The sequence below is a fragment of the Pocillopora damicornis genome, chromosome 10, assembly GCF_964200805.1.
Source record: "Pocillopora damicornis chromosome 10, jaPocDami1.2, whole genome shotgun sequence".
Taxonomy (NCBI): Eukaryota; Metazoa; Cnidaria; class Anthozoa; order Scleractinia; family Pocilloporidae; genus Pocillopora; species Pocillopora damicornis.
Window position 1 is genome coordinate 10,120,630 of NC_142679.1, and position 18,087 is coordinate 10,138,716.

The 18,087-nt window shown below is 38.1% G+C and overlaps 2 protein-coding genes across 3 annotated transcripts; one reads left to right on the plus strand and one right to left on the minus strand.

Annotated features, from left to right (window-relative positions):
* Positions 1–1,770: 1,770 nt before the first annotated feature.
* Positions 1,771–11,453, minus strand: LOC113664909 (uncharacterized). 2 transcript variants are annotated; one of them, XM_027180526.2, is made up of 5 exons: positions 11,214–11,453; positions 10,046–10,192; positions 4,985–5,284; positions 4,128–4,185; positions 1,771–2,851 (listed from the first exon to the last, which is right to left on the minus strand). In XM_027180526.2, exons 2-5 carry the CDS (start codon positions 10,148–10,150, stop codon positions 2,187–2,189), a joined length of 1,128 nt encoding a protein of 375 aa, XP_027036327.1. In that variant the 5' UTR covers positions 10,151–10,192; positions 11,214–11,453; the 3' UTR covers positions 1,771–2,186. The 2 variants fall into 2 exon arrangements, with proteins under 2 accessions (XP_027036327.1, XP_089040656.1); XM_089184530.1 differs by having other exon boundaries at positions 11,315–11,369.
* A 2,832-nt stretch (positions 11,454–14,285) lies between these two features.
* LOC113664911 (neuromedin-U receptor 2-like) lies at positions 14,286–17,703 on the plus strand. Its single transcript, XM_089184382.1, has 3 exons — positions 14,286–14,396; positions 15,367–15,464; positions 16,156–17,703. The coding sequence occupies exon 3, from the start codon at positions 16,179–16,181 to the stop codon at positions 17,007–17,009; it is 831 nt and encodes a 276-aa protein (XP_089040508.1). The 5' UTR covers positions 14,286–14,396; positions 15,367–15,464; positions 16,156–16,178; the 3' UTR covers positions 17,010–17,703.
* The last annotated feature ends 384 nt before the right edge of the window (positions 17,704–18,087 follow it).

Below are 18,087 nucleotides of genomic sequence, written 5' to 3' on the forward strand. Positions count from 1 at the left end.
CACGAGACGTAGTCGAGTGCTTCTTCCCACTTCTTGACACTTCTTAACACTTTTGCCTGAAGTTTTTAAGTCTCTAATACAGAATCTTGTAGTGAAATGTTCAGTGAACTTCAGCCGAATTATGGCTCATAAAAACACGCGAGTTTTTTCACATGACAAGGTCGAAAACAAACTGTTCAAGGCGAGTGTTTTTTGAATGAACGACAGCCGAATTCACCGGAACATGAAGATCGCTCGTGATGACGGCGCCGCAAAATTCGGCTGCAGTGACGGATGTGACTTTCCACTCAACGTATCGGAAAGGATATCAGAGCAAGCTCTTATTTTTTCACTTGAAGGGTGGCCGATGTAGTTTCTGAGGCTTGCTTTACTGTGATGACCGGAGATCGCCGTGATGAGCGAGCTGCGATGAACTTAGCATGATCATATTCGCTCAGACACCGTCATGATTAGTATGAATTTTAACAATTATGCCAGTTTGGTTATATTTGTCATCATTTCTGTTTTGTTTTGTTTTTTAACACTGAACTTTATATACTTTTCGAATGTTAGCTGTGTTTGATTTTTATTACCGTACGTAAGCTTGCAAATCTTTAAAACTCGGAATGTTTATTTTGTTTTTCCTTTGAGGATTTTCGTAACTGCTCACGTTTTAATAACGTAAATTACGGCGCCTAGTATGTTTACAAACCTTTGTTTGATTCTTCTGTTGCTACTTGCCGGCTCGCTTCAGTTCCGAAATTTCACTTTCAATTATCGGAAAAAAGCTAAAAAGAAGTCCCGGAAAAGCTCGAACACAGTACAATTGGCAGATGGCGTGACAGCTGTAGCTCAGCTCTATGCTCTATACTCTCATAGAGCACGCTCTTTCAACCAATGACAGCGCGCGAACTTTATTATAACAATCTTTATTCCCTTGAGTCACCCTCACCAACCTTCCTCTTTCTTCATTCTCACATGCACATGCAAACCCATAAAGCTCCATACTTTCAATCAGCTTCCTTATCCTTCCTCACCGGCCTTCATTGAATATTGAGAAAATCCTCTGCCGTATTTAAATGGCGCAGCTGTTACCAATTTTATTTGAACAAAACTAACCAATTAGATTATGGAAACGTAAATAATCCCAAATTAATCATAGAGAGCCACGAAAAGTTCTGGACCAAAGCAAGCTTAGATGGCTAAGAATTGATAATGGGTTACTTCCTGTAATCAGATTGATCAATTTTGTGAACTTTGCCTCAGAGTCAAAGGTTGAACTGTTAAAAACAGGTGTAGATTCAAAGGTATAGACTTTTTAAGGGTATCTAAAATATTTTTATTAACATTGGCGATGTTAGAGAACAAAATGGGATTTTGGAATAGTTTTGTGCCTACTGTGCTTTCCTTCTAGGAAAGCTGTAGGCACTATATTTTCAAGATGGCGGACTATCGTCGTGGTTCATCACCGACACTGGCCATCGTTGAAAAATCTGATAGAGTTTCTTCGGATTCTTTTTTAGGTTTTATCGGGTTTGGTTCGATGTTTGTTCAGGGTCTCACCTTTGCATTTCAACAACGTTATCGATTTGAACGTAAGAGCTACGTGGTCAAGCGTTCTAACGTTTGCATATTTTAAAGAATGTAAATTGAAAGGAAAAAAGACGGAAAAGAATTGATGCCTTCGGATTCGAGGGGAGAGTAAACGCTGTTTCAACAAGGTTGAAAGCCGGCAAAATATCGTTTTGTGAAGGAAAGCACAGCCATGATTCAATAATCAAATTTTTCTCATTTGATATGCAAGAGCTCTGCAAATGTATTTTCAGTAACAGCTGGTGTTGTTGGTTTTCCAACTCATAAAATGTAATAAGAAGCATCAAACGAAAGAAACAATGTTTCATCACATTCTCAAACTCCCGGAAAAAATCTACCATTTAAAGTGTAATGAAACACGCTGTAAAGTTCTCGCTTTATCTGCTTGATCGAAGCAAAAGTTTAGAATCAAAAGAAGAAATAAAATTGAAGCAATATCTGCAATTCATTATTGGAATTCTTAGCCTCCATTTCGGTTCAGAGTTCATTTTTGCTGTTTAGTTAAGTAATAGTAATGCAAACGAGGAAGAAAAGACAAAAATATTTTAACTGTTTTAAGTACCGTTACTGAATCATAGCTTACATTTTTCTGTGTTAAATATATATCTTAGTTATTAAAAACTTTGTTCCGTTTTTAAATGGCCTCGCACGTGCTTAGTTAGGTAACAAGATTGTCGAAAACATTTCTGACAGTGTGGACATTGAAACGGTCTTTCTCCAGTATGTGTCCGTACATGAATTTTGAGGTGACTTGACTGACAAAACTTCTTCGGGCAGTTTGGACACTGGAAGGGTTTTTCACCAGTATGGGTTCTCATATGCGTACTCAGAGCTGACGAATGAGAAAACCCTTTGCTGCAGAAGCGACATTGAAATGGTTTCTCACCGTTATGAATGCGCAGGTGCAACGTCAGGTGGCTCGACTGTCCAAACGTCTTTGGACACTTAGGACATTGATACGGCTTCTCTCCCGTGTGCACACGCATGTGTGTGGTCAAGTGACTTGATTGACTAAAGCATTTGGGGCACCGTGGGCATGAGAATGGCTTTTCCCCCGTGTGAGTTCTCAGATGCGTGCTCAGAGATGTGGATGATGAGTATTCCTTAGAACACACTGGGCATTTCAACGGATCAATTCCCGGATGGCTACGCAGGTGTGTGGTAAATTTATTTGGACAGGAAAACTCTTCAGTGCACTGTGGACACTGAAGTATCTCCTGCTGGACAACACTTTCACTTGACTCATTTCCAGTCACCTGTGCACTGCCTGAGTGGCTACCTAGAGCAGAGAAAAAAATTCATCTTACACCGATGTTTGTGCTCCAATTTTCATTTCCTGAATAACATCCCTTTAGAACAAAAGTTCAGTTATTCTGTGTTTTGGCAATATATAGTACAGTTACCCATTAGTTGCAGACACATGTACAGACAGACACTGCACTGAACAAAACGTTCAATGCAATTTATGGATGGATATCAAGGGGTAAGATAATGATTCTTGAGAAAATTCTTATACTACTCACAAACCAAAAGAGAATCACTTTTATACCTAAGCAATATATATAATTGTACTCTTCCCCTGTCAGTTACTCAAAAGAAGTTGATTTGGAGGTCTTTGTTCGAATGGAGGGCCCTAATTTCTGGACATATTATGTACACTATTGGTCCATATGCCAGGTAGGGTGGTAAAATAAGCATGATGTACATATCCAAAGTGCTATTCAATGAGTGCTATGAAGCCAAACCCAAACAAAACACACTAGCCAATCACATCAAAGAAGAAGTCACTGAGTATTAAAAGTTAGCACATCAGCCATCTTTAAGTGAAGGAAAACACAAAACACCAAGTTGAAGTTAGTTCTAGTTTTGATTGTGTTGAGTTCAGAAGGTGATGCTTTAGTTTCCAGTAAAATTTCAGAGCCTAGTAAATCAAATAAGGGGAAACCCATGCATTCCCATATTACTTGATATGGTCAGTTGAAATGATATTGCTCCACAATTCACTGGAAATATAGCTGACAATGTGAGTGCTCTGCACAAAATCAGTTAATAAAGAATATCACCTTAGTCCAATCTTCTGCAGCATTTTGTAAAAACCTACACATTTCATAATAAGGGCTGTAGCATTTTGAAGTAATTGTTGGTCTATGCAATCTGCAACTACTTCCTGAGGCAATTTGTATTAATTTGTACAGGGACTTTGCCACAAACACATACAATGCCATAATCCAGTATTGCACTTTGATCTTCTGAGATATCTCCAACATATTGCCAATGTTTCCTGACATGTAGTAACTGTTTGAGTTATGTGTCTGTTTCTTCTTTAAAGAAACAAAACTGATGCTTGACAAATAACTTTTAAGAAGAGGGAAACCAAAAATACCCAATCTGTGGAATAATACTGTTAATGTTACAAATTGTGTAGATGGACAGTTATTTCAAAACACTGCATCCTTCATCACAAAAACCCACAACCATTATTACAAAATGTGAGGTTATTACAAAATGCAGCAGAATGTCCACTGTTGTAAGCTTTGACAGACAGAAAAACTTACTTGATGTTTGTAAAACTGTGACAGCACCACTCTCAACGCAGTGAATACGGGCAGTTTTCTAATAACACAAACAACAAAATTTTATCATTCTGAGTCAGGTTGTGACCAACGTAATTAAATATTATTATTAAAATTACTACTAATACTGTTGTTGTTATTCTTAGTATCATTTTGCATTATAATCATTATCATTACTATTATCATCATGTCAGCTGAAAAACTAAGTGGCTTAATCAAACTCTGGGTTATTTTGGGTGTTTTCACAACTTGACCCTGAACTTCATTGTCTTATTTTCTTCAAAAAGGCAATCACTCTTTTAAAACATTCAAATTTAAATTTTTATTGCCTAACTGTAGTTGCATGAATTAAATTCATAAAAATAATTAGTGATAACCTCATATATCAGGAAAGGCACAAAGATTGTAAGCATTTCTCTCTAATAAAATCCCACAGATGGGAGAAGTGCTAACTGCTGCTTGAAAATACCTAAGGTTTTAAGTCCCTGATAATTACTGAACTTCCCTTCACATGGGCAAAAATACGGGATCTCCACCTTAGATCTGCCAATACCCACATGTTTATTATACCCACAAAAGTTATGTATAGAATGTTCTTAAACAGCTTTGTCCAAAATTTTTCCAATTTGTAGAAACCCTCTGTTACAATGTTCAGAACCCACCAAAATGTGATCTGAAAATGTCTTCTGTCAAGACAGCTTTCAAGGATGTTTTTTTAAAATCATTTTATACCATGAACTCTTAATGCTCACTTACTATCTAAAGAAATTTTCACTTAAAAGTTTCTTTCAACTTCAATTGGCTGCCAAAGTATGTTGTTGTTTCACTGTGCTACTTACACATTCTGCCAAGACATCCACTGTCATTTGACGTTCTTGATTTTTTACAAACTGAACATCATTTTCAGACTTCTCTCTACCTTCTTTTTCATCTTTTCTTTTTGGGCTGGGGTTTGTAGAATTACTTAGTATAGGATATCTCTCTTGAGTCCATGACTCAGAGACAGTTGTTTTGGAGCCAAAAGCAGATGTAGAAGCAATAACTTCTTCACCATCACGCCTGGGTGAGGAGCGACAGGCTTGAGTACATGACTGCTTAGAGTTTATGTCTGTGTTACAAATACTGCTTTGACTGTCTTCCTGCACAAAACAAGTAAATCAGAGGAATGTGTTAGCAACAGACCAACAGCTGCTAATTGCAGCAAGAAGGATAATGGAAAATATATACAAAAAACCACTGAGAAACTTTGGTTGTATGAACACTCAGGTTGCTCTATAATTGTTGAATCATCCTCACATGACGAGCTTTGCTCACCAAAAGAATTTATGCAAATGAGGCTGAGGCGGATCTGAGATCCGCCTGGCAATTATTAACTGTAAGAGAAGAACTGACTTCGCGCCCACAGAACGACCAAGGTGTTGCGAATGAATTTTCAGTAATTACTTTTTTGGCACTTTTTGGCGTCCAAATTGCATGGCGAGAGTAACCCAAAACCTTAAAGCAGACCCTTCTTGTCACAATACGAATGTTTTCCAGATAAGGACACGCGTTAATGTCAGCTCAACTCGCGTGATTGCATTTTTCAAGGTTAAACCCTCGCGTGGATCTAGCAACTCAAGTTTACTTTAAAGCGCACAATTTAAGCCAAAGTTATTTTATAATTTAACTCCATGATCGAAATTTTGTTTACAAAGGATAATAATGGATCGACATCGACCTAGAGCGTCAGCTTCACTCGCGGGGAGTCAACCATTTTCTCTTGCCCCTTGCGCAACATAGAATGCAAATTTGCTGACCCACTCTATTGATACACACAACTCGACAGTCATTAAGAGTTGAAAAAGATTAAGTTTTTTAGCAAAACCATGTATTTCCGATTTTTAAATGCTAACAAAAATGTAGTAATGGTATGTCCACTCCGGAAAATAATACCGCAAACAACAGCAAGCCCTAACTGCGATGAGAACACTCATGGATCACACAGCGCAACAGAACTCATTTTGTTTGTTTGTTTGGTTTTTTCCGATAATATTGGCCTGTAAAGAAATATGTAATGGAGTTTTTTTGTACCCTCTGCCGGCACCATCTAATTGGCTAAATGCTAGGGAAGTAATATACTTTAAAGAGATCATTAAAGGAGTAAAATCTTTAAAAAAATTTTTCCTGCTGGGGTTTCCTGGTGCGCCACTGCGAACACAGCGAACCTCATGTATAAGGCTGCGAGAAAATAAACAAAGACAAGTAGAAAAAGTTCTTTACTCACAAATCTCTTTTACAATCTATGACCGATTTTACATCTCGTGTCTGAAGCAAGAGTTGGAAATGGAAATGCAATTTAATACGTTACGAGAAGAGGTATTTCGGAAGAGAAGAGGTAATTACTCGTTGGTAATTTTATTCCTAAATTCGTTATTTATTTTTAATTGAAAAATCACGGGATTTGAGGACAGACACCACCAAGGCAAACACAACATCGACGTAAAAATTACCAGTCAACGGAACGTGCACTTATGATCTGTAATTAAGTTAAGGTTGGTTGGTCATCTAAACAGGAAAACTATCTTTTTCTATTAAAACAAACATTGCTTTTTCATCACGGCTTTTCGCGGTTAACGTTCAAATAAATCTGCAAAGGAAAAAAAATCAAGACAAGTAAATTTAATTATGTCGCAATTCAAAATTAGTTTGTCATAAGATGAAAACGCACAGTCTAAAATGAAACAACTCCCAAAGAGAGACAGAACCAAATTAAAAAAAAGAAAGATTTTGCCTTCAGATAACAAAAGTCCAAATAGGACTGACTACCCAAGAGAGACAGAGCCAGGTGAAAAAAAAGGGAAAGGTTCTGCCTTCAGATAACAACAGCCCAAATAGGACTGACTACCCAAGAGAGACAGAACCAGGTAAAAAAAAAAGGGAAAGGTTCTGCCTTCAGATAACAACGGCCCAAACAGGACTGACTACCCAAGAGAGACAGAGCCAGGTGAAAAAAGGGAAAGGTTCTGCCTTCAGATAACAACAGCCCAAACAGGACTGACTACCCAAGAGAGACAGAACCAGGTAAAAAAAAAAGGGAAAGGTTCTGCCTTCAGATAACAACAGCCCAAACAGGACTGACTACCCAAGAGAGACAGAACCAGGTAAAAAAAAAAAGGGAAAGGTTCTGCCTTCAGATAACAACAGCCCAAACAGGACTGACTACCCAAGAGAGACAGAGCCAGGTGAAAAAAAGGGAAAGGTTCTGCCTTCAGATAACAACAGCCCAAACAGGACTGACTACCCAAGAGAGACAGAACCAGGTGAAAAAAAGGGAAAGGTTCTGCCTTCAGATAACAACAGCCCAAACAGGACTGACTACCCAAGAGAGACAGAACCAGGTGAAAAAAAGGGAAAGGTTCTGCCTTCAGATAACAACAGCCCAAATAGGACTGACTACCCAAGAGAGACAGAGCCAGGTGAAAAAAAGGGAAAGGTTCTGCCTTCAGATAACAACAGCCCAAATAGGACTGACTACCCAAGAGAGACAGAGCCAGGTGAAAAAAAGGGAAAGGTTCTGCCTTCAGATAACAACAGCCCAAACAGGACTGACTACCCAAGAGAGACAGAACCAGGTGAAAAAAAGGGAAAGGTTCTGCCTTCAGATAACAACCGCCCAAACAGGACTGACTACCCAAGAGAGACAGAACCAGGTAAAAAAAAAAGGGAAAGGTTCTGCCTTCAGATAACAACAGCCCAAACAGGACTGACTACCCAAGAGAGACAGAACCAGGTGAAAAAAAAAGGAAAGGTTCTGCCTTCAGATAACAACAGCTCACATACGAATGACAAAACCGGGAAAAAAATTAAAAAATGAAGGTTCTTCCCTCACGGAGATAAGTCTGATTACATGAGAGAGTGGGTACGAAATAACAAATGAACGAGAGTATCTTCAGGATTCTGCTTTCGAAGCTGCGAAATAGTACAGTACGATTAGTAAGAAAACACACTAACCTGCCAAGAGCGCGTCATCTTATAGGGAAAGAATATTTGAGCTGTGATGTCAGGGTTCATTCCATAATTAGTTCATCTTGCTCATGTTAGGTTTCAACAGTTTGATAATACACCATGTGATTTTAAGCATCTGTCACCTAACTATCACAGAAATAATTCCTTCTCTTGCTTCGAAAGCACAGAAGTAAAGGTAAACCTTGCTTTGCTGATTAAATGGTTTGGGCATCATCATTTTCCGCTCAAAGGTTATTAAGCAGCGAGATTTATCGCGCGTCATCATATAGCTCTAGACAGAAATTATCAGGCATACAACCTTATCTAAAAACCAAATTGGACAGGCCAGCGAGTAGAATTTCTTCCTCGCGAAGTTTTACACAGTTAAGACCTTACCTTAAGGAAAGAACGATGGCCCCTTTTCGTAGATACCGCCGAATATACTCGTACCTTCGCACAGAATTTTCGCGGGATAAGTTCCCACGCTTACCTGATGATTGGGACTTACTAAAATGATATTTTATACTGAAAGAGCTCCTCAGTATAGATGCCAGAAAAGTATTATCAAAATATCTACCCAATCGTTTCAAGTGTTAAATGATACTCTTGTATCTCCAGAACATACCGCAGTCGAAATCTCTCTCGAAAACAAGGTCCTTACCAAGCGGCTCACCGGCTTCCATGTTGACTTAGGGTCAAAGGTCTGATCAGAGTGAAATATAAGTTGGCTAACACAATTTAATTTTGGTATTGTCGTGACAGAACAGATAATCGCTCTTTGCGTCACAAACCAATAAATCTGTAGATCACGAACAAAACATGCTGGGTACAATAACTGTTACTTGATAGTCATGTCACGCACTACAACCAGGCTATCCTCAAATGCCATGACACACTACGGCTTAGCTAAGCCGTTCTTGTCGCTGAATCATTCTACAATTATGAAAATTGCCATTCACGCCATGAATGCGTAGTTATCTCCAAAGAGAAAATTGTGCAAAAGAGTCCTAAATTTACGTAGCACTCCTAACGCGCAAGCCGCGCGGATCCTCGCGCCTGTTTACACTTTAATTGTTAACTTCAATTAATTTCACGCTTGAAGCCAAACACCTCGCTTTCACTTGCTAATTGAGCCCTCTCGCTTTACTTTGACAAGCCTATGGATCATTTTACGCATCCCTGGTGAGAATTCTTTTCTTGAGCAAAGCTCGTCATGCTCAAAAAATATTATTAGGAAGCATTTCCATTGTGATGATTGATTTTACCAAACAGTATTTCTTTGAAAAGGTATTTTTTACACTTAAGAAAAGTAGTTGGTTGAGCTGATAGTGAAGAGGTGGAATCATCAATAATTATTTACAAAGTGATGTGTCTAGGGGACATTTTCTTATTCTTGAATTTTATAATTGCCATGACTAACACCCCAACAAGAGAATTTTGAGAATGTTTAAATACATTGGACATTATTCTAATGATTCCATTAAGCATTCAAAAACATTAGATACAAACACTACTTAATTCATGGGAGTAAAGACAATTTGCAAATGATGCACACTTAAGCATCTCACATCTCTGGTTCCAAAGCATCCTGTTTCTACAGCTGGTTCCCTTAATTCATGCATGGAAATGAACCAGTTAAGGCAAATCAGTAATTCAAGCTACATGTACCACAACAATCATTTGCTGAAAACTTTAGAGATCTAGTTGTATTCCATAGGTATGGTTAACCTTTCAGATTTTGAAATAGTTATGAGGATTTTTGTTTTAAAGCAACCAAGTAAAAGTGAAATTTTTTAAAGCAGTCAATCCATATACCATGAACCTTAAGAGGCTTCAAGACCCTCACCGAGATCTTTTAAGACATCAAAGAGTCACTAATAACACTAATGACAAGAATTAATTCATACACCATGTACCTTGTTAAGTTGGTTTTGCCATTTACATTCCCCAGTGGCTGGATTTATGTAATACAGAATCTTTCCTGACTTTGTTGTATGGGGTATCCATTCTGTACCATCCATTTCCTATACCTGTATTACTGTGATATTTTTCTTACTTTCTCTCTGCAAAACAAATTTCCAAAACGCTTACAAACTGAAAGTTAATTAATTGATCATAACTGAGGAGCCAGACTTCGAGACAAAATGAGATGACCATACAAAGAGGGTTGCATTAATATAAATTTGTTGATCACAAGTAGGTGAGTAAACAGAAATACTACAAGATATTCCAAGAGATTTAAGAGAGAAAGTCAAGTTGAATGTCAGCTGTTCCTACTAGGGATATGCTTCCAATAATGTAAGGGAAACAAAGACTTGAAAGCATATTTGACATGCAAGGGACAAGAAAAACACTAGAGTTCTCCCTGGGAACATGCTGAACAGTGCTGAATTTGTAAGTCAGAGGTTCTATCAAATGAACTACAGAAAACTCTTGACAAGCTGTGGAATTTTCTTTGTTCATAAATGTATGGCCAGTGTCATGACTAATCTGATCTTAAATATGTAAGTTTATTTCAGATGGATGTCATCATCTCAAGATCCCCTGAGACCTCAAAGCCTCTGTTGAAAAGAACTCAGCTCAATTGTTTTGATAAACAAATAAAAGAATCCAATGAAAACAAAAATTAAAGAATGAATGGCTACATGTCGCATCATGTCGACTTTCAGTTCTTTGGGTATCAGTTTCAAGACGTTCTTATTTTCTAAAACTGTCGAACTGTCACGCCAGATACAGAGTAAACATCATACTATCTGTAAAATACTGTAACAAGAAATTCGATGAAAGGAAGAGCGGTTTCTTTCCAAAGAGGCCAGAATATTGGGTATATGCAGGCCAGAAAATTTAAAGTTGAAAGAGAAATTTAAGAACATCCCGCGTGAAAAATTCCCTATCACAAGGAAAGCGTAAAATAAAGTTACGAAAAACGGCTTTAACTCAAATTAAACCTATTTTGAAAAACAGGACCAAATTACAAACCACCGAGTAAAAATAGATTTGAGCTTAATATCACGGTTATTATTCCTTTTAGCTAACAAACTGCAAGACGCAGCTGCCAATTCTTACAAAAGTGAGTGTGTTTACCGCGTCAACTCAGACTTGTGAAAAAAGATCCAGACGTTCCTGGTGTTTCAAAGATGTTGTCCTGTCAAACAATTGGAAATGAAATGGGGAAGACCTCTCACATCTCAGTAAACAACTGTTTCATTATTTGCCAGAAAAATATTGCTCGCGTGAAAAATTATCTTGCATTTCATGAGCCCGCGTTCGTTTTAGAAAAATTTGTATAGTACATTATGTAAATGGATTTGTACCGTATTGGACCTGGCATCTTGACCGACCGATGGAGTCATACTTCAGTTGTACGTGTGTATTAGAGACTTCAAAGCAAAGGAAAGCAATTATGGGGTTGACAAGTCAATATAACCACGTAAATGTATGCACCAGTTAATAATAAAATTAAGATTATTTCTGAGCAATTTATTTCTGAACTTCCTTAGCGCATTCCTATCTTCTGAGAGGAGGGGACTGAGAGGTGGGGGTAAGGGTTGAGGGTTGAAGAGTGAGGGATACTTGATAAATACCAATAAAGAGAAAGGAACTCCGTAGAAAATATACACAATTTCATAAACCTGCGCAAGGTTTTCTATTCATCCAAGAATAGATAAAGGTCATTGACAGTGGTTACCTTAACATACAGTCTGGTGGGTGTGTTCAAAAAAATGCGTTCGGGGTTATTTGGTTTGCCAGTCGAAAGAAAGGTCAGAAAGGAGTCAGAGGTTCCAAACCCCCCCCCCCCCTTTGCCACCCCAATCATACCAAAGAATTATTAATAGATTACATTTCTATTTCATTTGTGCAAAATTCACAGAAAAAGATCAAATGATTGCAATTAGTTGGAAACCATAATTCTTTTTCTACTTAGAAGTTTGGAGAACATGTTTTCCCGAACAAAACTTAGCTCAACGGAAAATTATCAGTTGCTTCACTAGCAATTAAGAATGGCTTTACTTGTCCAACCAAATACCTTAGTTAGCCTAGAGAGGCGAACAGTCAGGACTAGTGTTGTCATTTTTGGAGCATATAAGATACCTATAAACACTTACGAAAAACATTAAGCTACATTTGAAAGAACTTGAATTAACCGGAAGCCTATATTCATAGTCTTTGAAGGAAAAAAAACTCAAAATTAATAACAGATTGGTGAATGATCCGCAAGGTTACTCGGCCATACAACCGTTTAAATTCTTCCACATCTTCGTGCGAGTCGACAGATACGGGCTTGGTTATCTGTATCACTCGGAGGTGTAGATGCCCCGTTACACCCAAATCCGGCAAGACCTGCGTCTTTATCTCGATGAGTTTTCCTCTTAAAGCGTGACATTCATTGCACGCACTTTTACTGGTAAATTTATTAATAATAATCTTTGGAAGTGTATCTGAGCTTTATGACGGGAGGAAATGAGCTGTTAAGATATCTTCTTTCTTAATTGGGACATTAATCACTCTGTCGATCACCATGATTTTATAGTTGATCAAGTAGTCTTCACTGGCTGGTATTCCATACGTTTCCAATCAGTCTTAACGATCGTTCTGTGCATTGCTTTCTGGTGCGGCATCAACAATTTCTTGGTTTTTATTCCTTTTAATTTCAAATACAAACGTGAGCGACTGCCACGCGTATTTTTCCTTTGACAGTCAGTCTTTACGATCATTCTTAGCATAGCTTTTTGGCGCGACATCAACAAGTTCTTGGTTTTTATTCCTTTTATTTCCAAATGTAAAATCGAGCGACTGCCACCACGCGTATTTTTCGTTTGCCAGTCGGAGCTGGGAAAAAACATCAGCAAAGGCCTGTACCTTTTTGAGTTCAGTAAACCGTTATGTTATTCGGTCAATTTTACAGTCTCAAGGCTTTATTGCGTCTTTAGGAGGTGTCTGAATCTTCAGTTTAGTAGCCAAAGCTGTCCGCCATTATTATATAAACTCATTCCTCGCTCATATTGCTCAGACTATTTTTGCTTCTATGTTTCCATTTTATTCATATGCGACGGAAACGCTCACTAGCACTCTCAATAAGACAAACTCTCCTCCCTGCTTCTCCCCCTCCTTTTTTTTTAATCGTAGAAATGAAATCTCTATACCGACAATTTATATAAATGAATAAATCAAGAAGTTTCCAGACGGTCGAGCGGTAATTGTGGAGCACCGGTTACAACGGAAGTCATCAGCGTTGAGGGATCGAATCACGCTATAGGAGTGATTCTCAGGTAGCTTTGGGGATTGAGTGGGATTTAGAGTTTGCCAACAAAGAAATACTCCCCCACCGGCTTGGGATAATTCCTACCTGGAAAATTCTGGTCACGTGTTTAACTAACATAACAATTTTTTAAAACTATCCTCTTCATCGTTTTCTTTTTTGATCTGTTATGCCTATGGGCCACTATGGTACGTTTCCTCTTAATTTTTTCAGTCGATGAGAATGGATGAGGGTTGAACACCGCAATTTTTTCAATACAACCTTCTTTTCATTTTTCCATCATCGTTTGACCAACACCTTTTGTTGCTAATCCTCGGAGCTTTTTTCCAGGCCATTCGGTGACATTTTCAAAGACATCTTTTACAGAAACTATACAATGAAGATTGGATGAAATGGAAAAATCCAATTATTCGTGCATTTTCCTAACGCGAAAACATTTTTCAGTCACTCTTTTTAGTCACTTTTAGGGCAACTAGAAATAGCCTTTTCCAGGCTCTCAGTCAATACCATTGGAGACGAGGAAAAGCAAGCGACAAACAGCGGTTAAAGTTTTCAGGGAAACGACATTTTTCCCTCTGCCGTTTTTTGGGCGCCCGCTCTTTGCTCATTACAAATCACCGAGAGCCTGGTATAGATCAGACTAAAGACCCCGTACTGCCGAAGGTTTGGCCTCCCTTTTTACTGACTTACTTGACCTTACCTCCTCTGGTCAAAAGGCTCTACCAAAAGGTTGGAAAGGGCCTCATACATAACATGCATTGCATGTAATCAGCTGGCCTATTTTACCGCTTGATTGGCATTTCTCACTCAAAATGTTTAAATTAAAAATGCATGGACACGAAAATGTCAACTTGGTTTTATGACGTACAGAATAATTTAAAATAAGCTTTAATTTGGTTCGGTTTGCACTGTAGTTGCTTATAACAAGCCGCGGCTCATAAGTTTGTAGTATTTCTGAAATCATTCAAATCAGCCAGCCAACACGATTGTCTAAGGAAACATTTAAGGTAGTGAATTTGTTTCATAGACAGGTAATTCAATTCTAAACTGTTATACGGAATTTCTACTGAGTGATTAGGGCTGGATATCGTTAACCACTAGACATATTTTTTTTTGGTGGATAGTGCGGTATGTTTTCAAGTGATAACACTATCCGCTAGATAACGATTTCTCCATTGAATAACCTTATCTTTCGACTACTTGACCGAGGCCTTTACTTACTTTTCTTTCACAAGCAGAGAAAAGTTACCCGCTGAAATTCGTAAGGTGGGACGCGAGAGCTTAGTCAGTGATCCTGATCACCGGCTATAAAACTCAAATTAGCGCAATCAGATCCAACGAATTCCATGTGTCTATAGGAGAGAAAATAAAACAGAGGGTAACACTAGGTACTTCAATAAATCTGGAAATGATTAATTGTATTCCCCGGTTAATGCGAGGGTAAGAGATTTCACTCGAAGTAATACGTAGTAAGAAAATAACTAAAATAAAAGCTCAAGTGAAAGAAAGGTAAAGATATACAGAGTGTATTTTACTAAGTTTTACGTAAAAGTAGCTGTATCACGCAGCAGAAAATCCACTGATCACATCGTACTGCTTGTGCAATTCGTCTGCCAATATTATTTTTAAGAATAATGAGATATCTCGCTTCAACTTTCATTTACTGTAGCTTAAGAAAAAACTTCTAGGACTAGAAACTCACGCGAAAGTAATTGGGAAACTGGTCCCCTTCTTGTTTTTGAATCTGCACGACATGCGTAATGGTCAAAGTTAAAAGTAAAGCTGGTTCTAAGTGAACACCCTGTTTTAGTATTTGCAATATTTCTTGCATTTGTTAAGCTAGTGCGTGGTTGAATGTGAAATATTAAATCTTTGGTCATTCCCTTGTTCAAACCATGCCCTCTGTTTACTTCATTCTACCTGTTTATTTAGATTTGGTGACACTATTAAGTGTCATGTGATTTTTTGTTTTCTCAGCTCCTCCTCAACGGAAGTCGAATCCTTTAAATCTACTTGCCTGGGTTTTACATAAATCATACCAAAATTGAATCCATGACAATCAACTTAGCCTCGAGGTATGTAAAGCTTTGCTGAGAACTTGTCGGGATGGTCCAACTTGGGAGCAATTAGCTCTCCGAGTTTACACACAATAGCAACTATCGCATTGGTATTTGCTTAAAAGTGTTGAGGCAAATCAAACTAAAAAAACATTGATAAAAAGCTGTTACCAAGTGAAACGTATGCAAATTCTGAGCTTGCATCTATATTGGATAGCGGCTGTTTTAAGATATATCATGTATTGTTTTTTTCAATTTTAAATTATATTCATTTAAATATTCGTTTAAATTACATTTTTCCATTAATTTTCAATACTCGCGTGTTATTATCAACTGGCTAGTCATGTCCTCTTCACAAATGCGATAAGTGAAAGATTCTTCTAAACCAAACTTTTAAGGTTTACGGATCCCTCTTAACTGAATTGTTCCACTTTACTAACCTCATCAAGAAAATAATTTTTTCGCCTATTCCTTTTTCCCACTCTTAAATAAGAGCTTAGACCACTTTTGAGGTTGGTTACTGAACATTATCGACTAAACAGGTAGGATACGAGTGACAGAACATATCGATACTCTATTGTTAAATATGCTATAACGAACGAAAAAACCTTTTTTCCACAAATATGATTTTTCGGGGAAGGAAGGGTTGTCGCATCACTGCTCTGGTAAAATGTTTTGTCACATAGACGTGAACTCTGGTCTGTTTCAGGCGTCAGAAAAGGAAACTACGGAATGTCGCTATTGTACATCGGTTTTGCTATGACCTTCTCAGTCATGGTTATTGTAAATTTTATTGGGAACTCCCTAGTAATCTCTGTGGTTTTGCTGAACAAGTCCATGAAGACGCCGATCAATTATCTCCTAATGAATTTAGCCGTGGCTGATATGACTGTGGCGTTATTCTCCAGTGTGCAGTTGATCATTTCACCGGCCATATCACACCCAACTGGAGCCAAAGGGACACTGCTGTGTAAGTTCTTAACAGGAGGGAACCCCGCTTGGATAGGTGCAATAGCTTCCATATTCTCCTTAATAGCTCTTGCTTTTGAACGCTACTGCGCTGTCCTGCATCCTCGCAGTATACGACTTAAACTCACCAAGAGGAAAATCCTGCTTTTGATCATCTTGTGCTGGTTTTTCTCTGTTGTCTTTACTATTCCAGGCTTTTGGTGGATGGTCTTCTTTCCAGGTACAAACACTTGCGGTCACAAGTGGACGAAACAAGTGTACGCGGAGGTTTACACGATAGGTTGGACGATTCTTGCTGGTTTGATTCCCATCAGCGCTATGGCAGGGTTGTACTCAAGAGTGGTCTACCGTTTGTGGTTCACAAAAGATACAACTACAGAAGCATCCCAGAGGGCCTTACTTCGTTGTAGAAAGAGAGCTACAAAAATGGTTATTGCAGTGACGTTCATATATGTTCTATGCTGGGTTCCTGAGCTTTCAATCTATTTTCTGGGATTTACTGGGCTTATGAAACTAACATATCTTCATCACGGTATTGCGTTGAGTTTGATCGTTTTCAATTCAAGTATCAATCCCGTGATATACAGCCTCTAGAGCAGCACTTTCAGACGCCATGTATCTGACCTTATTCGTTGCAAACAAACCAAAAATCGCATTTTCCCAGGCGGCAACAGTACATCACAAACGCGCTAACTCAAATCGCTAACTGGGCGCTTACAATCTTTTACCGTGAGTACCTGAAACAAGAACAGAGGATTCAGTTTTTGTTACGGATAAAATACTTTTAAAATTTAACCCAATAAACCTTTTTGAGAGCTGTATATAAGAAATTATGAAGACAATGGGCACAACGAGTGTACGAGAAAATCGAAAATTGCTGAATCATCATGCTGCGTGGATTACAAAGTGGTGAAGAGTTATTACCCACTATTCCCATTTGCACTTTGTCTAGTATATACGTCTCATTTACTGAAATATGGTAAAAAGTATGTATATAACTGGACCATGAATATCAGTGAACAAAAGAGTATTAAGTACATACATGACGTATAGCTATGAGACTCTTTTAGAATTTAAATTTGAATCATGTTCATGCTACTACAGGCAGTTCCTACAATTTTGAATTCTTTGTGGACCCGCAGCAGGTTATTGGCATAAAGCCGACTCTAAAGATCCTGGGCGTTACGCTGGACAATAAACTTTCCTTCAAAGATCACGTAACAATTACGCTAAAAAAGGCATATGCAAAAATCGCCGCTCTCCGCAGAATAAAGCGTCTTATACCTTCCTCTATTATGATCTCTTTGTACAAAACATATGTGTTACCTCATTTAGAATATTGTTTCCCTCTATTGTTGGGAATATCTACTCCCCTGAAAAATAAGCTGGAAAAATGTAAATTTTACACGTTAAGAACTGTGCTGGTAGAGTTTCAGGGGAGGTTCAGGATTAAGATTAGGGGTAAGGGGCTAGGTGATATTTTTGCGTTTTTTTCGTCATGTATACATATATTTAACTTGTACATATATTTATGTACACATCTGTATTTTACCTGTCAAGCGTTTTCAACATGAGCCATTAGGCTCGGGGGATTGGGTAACCACCCCCTACGTCACCGACGTAAAATAAATTGTATTGTAGTGTATCGGTAGATGTACGATGGAATTCACCT

Excerpts from the sequence above, each read along its gene's own strand:
- LOC113664911 (XM_089184382.1), top strand. The coding sequence starts at position 16,179 with ATGTCGCTATTGTACATCGGTTTTGCTATGACCTTCTCAGTCATGGTT.
- LOC113664909 (XM_027180526.2), bottom strand. The coding sequence starts at position 10,150 with ATGGATGGTACAGAATGGATACCCCATACAACAAAGTCAGGAAAGATT. Across the intron at positions 4,186-4,984 it reads TGGATGTCTTGGCAGAATGT|AAAACTGCCCGTATTCACTG; the intron begins GTAAGTAGCACA and ends TTGTGTTATTAG. Across the intron at positions 2,852-4,127 it reads CACAGTTTTACAAACATCAA|GTAGCCACTCAGGCAGTGCA; the intron begins GTAAGTTTTTCT and ends TCTCTGCTCTAG.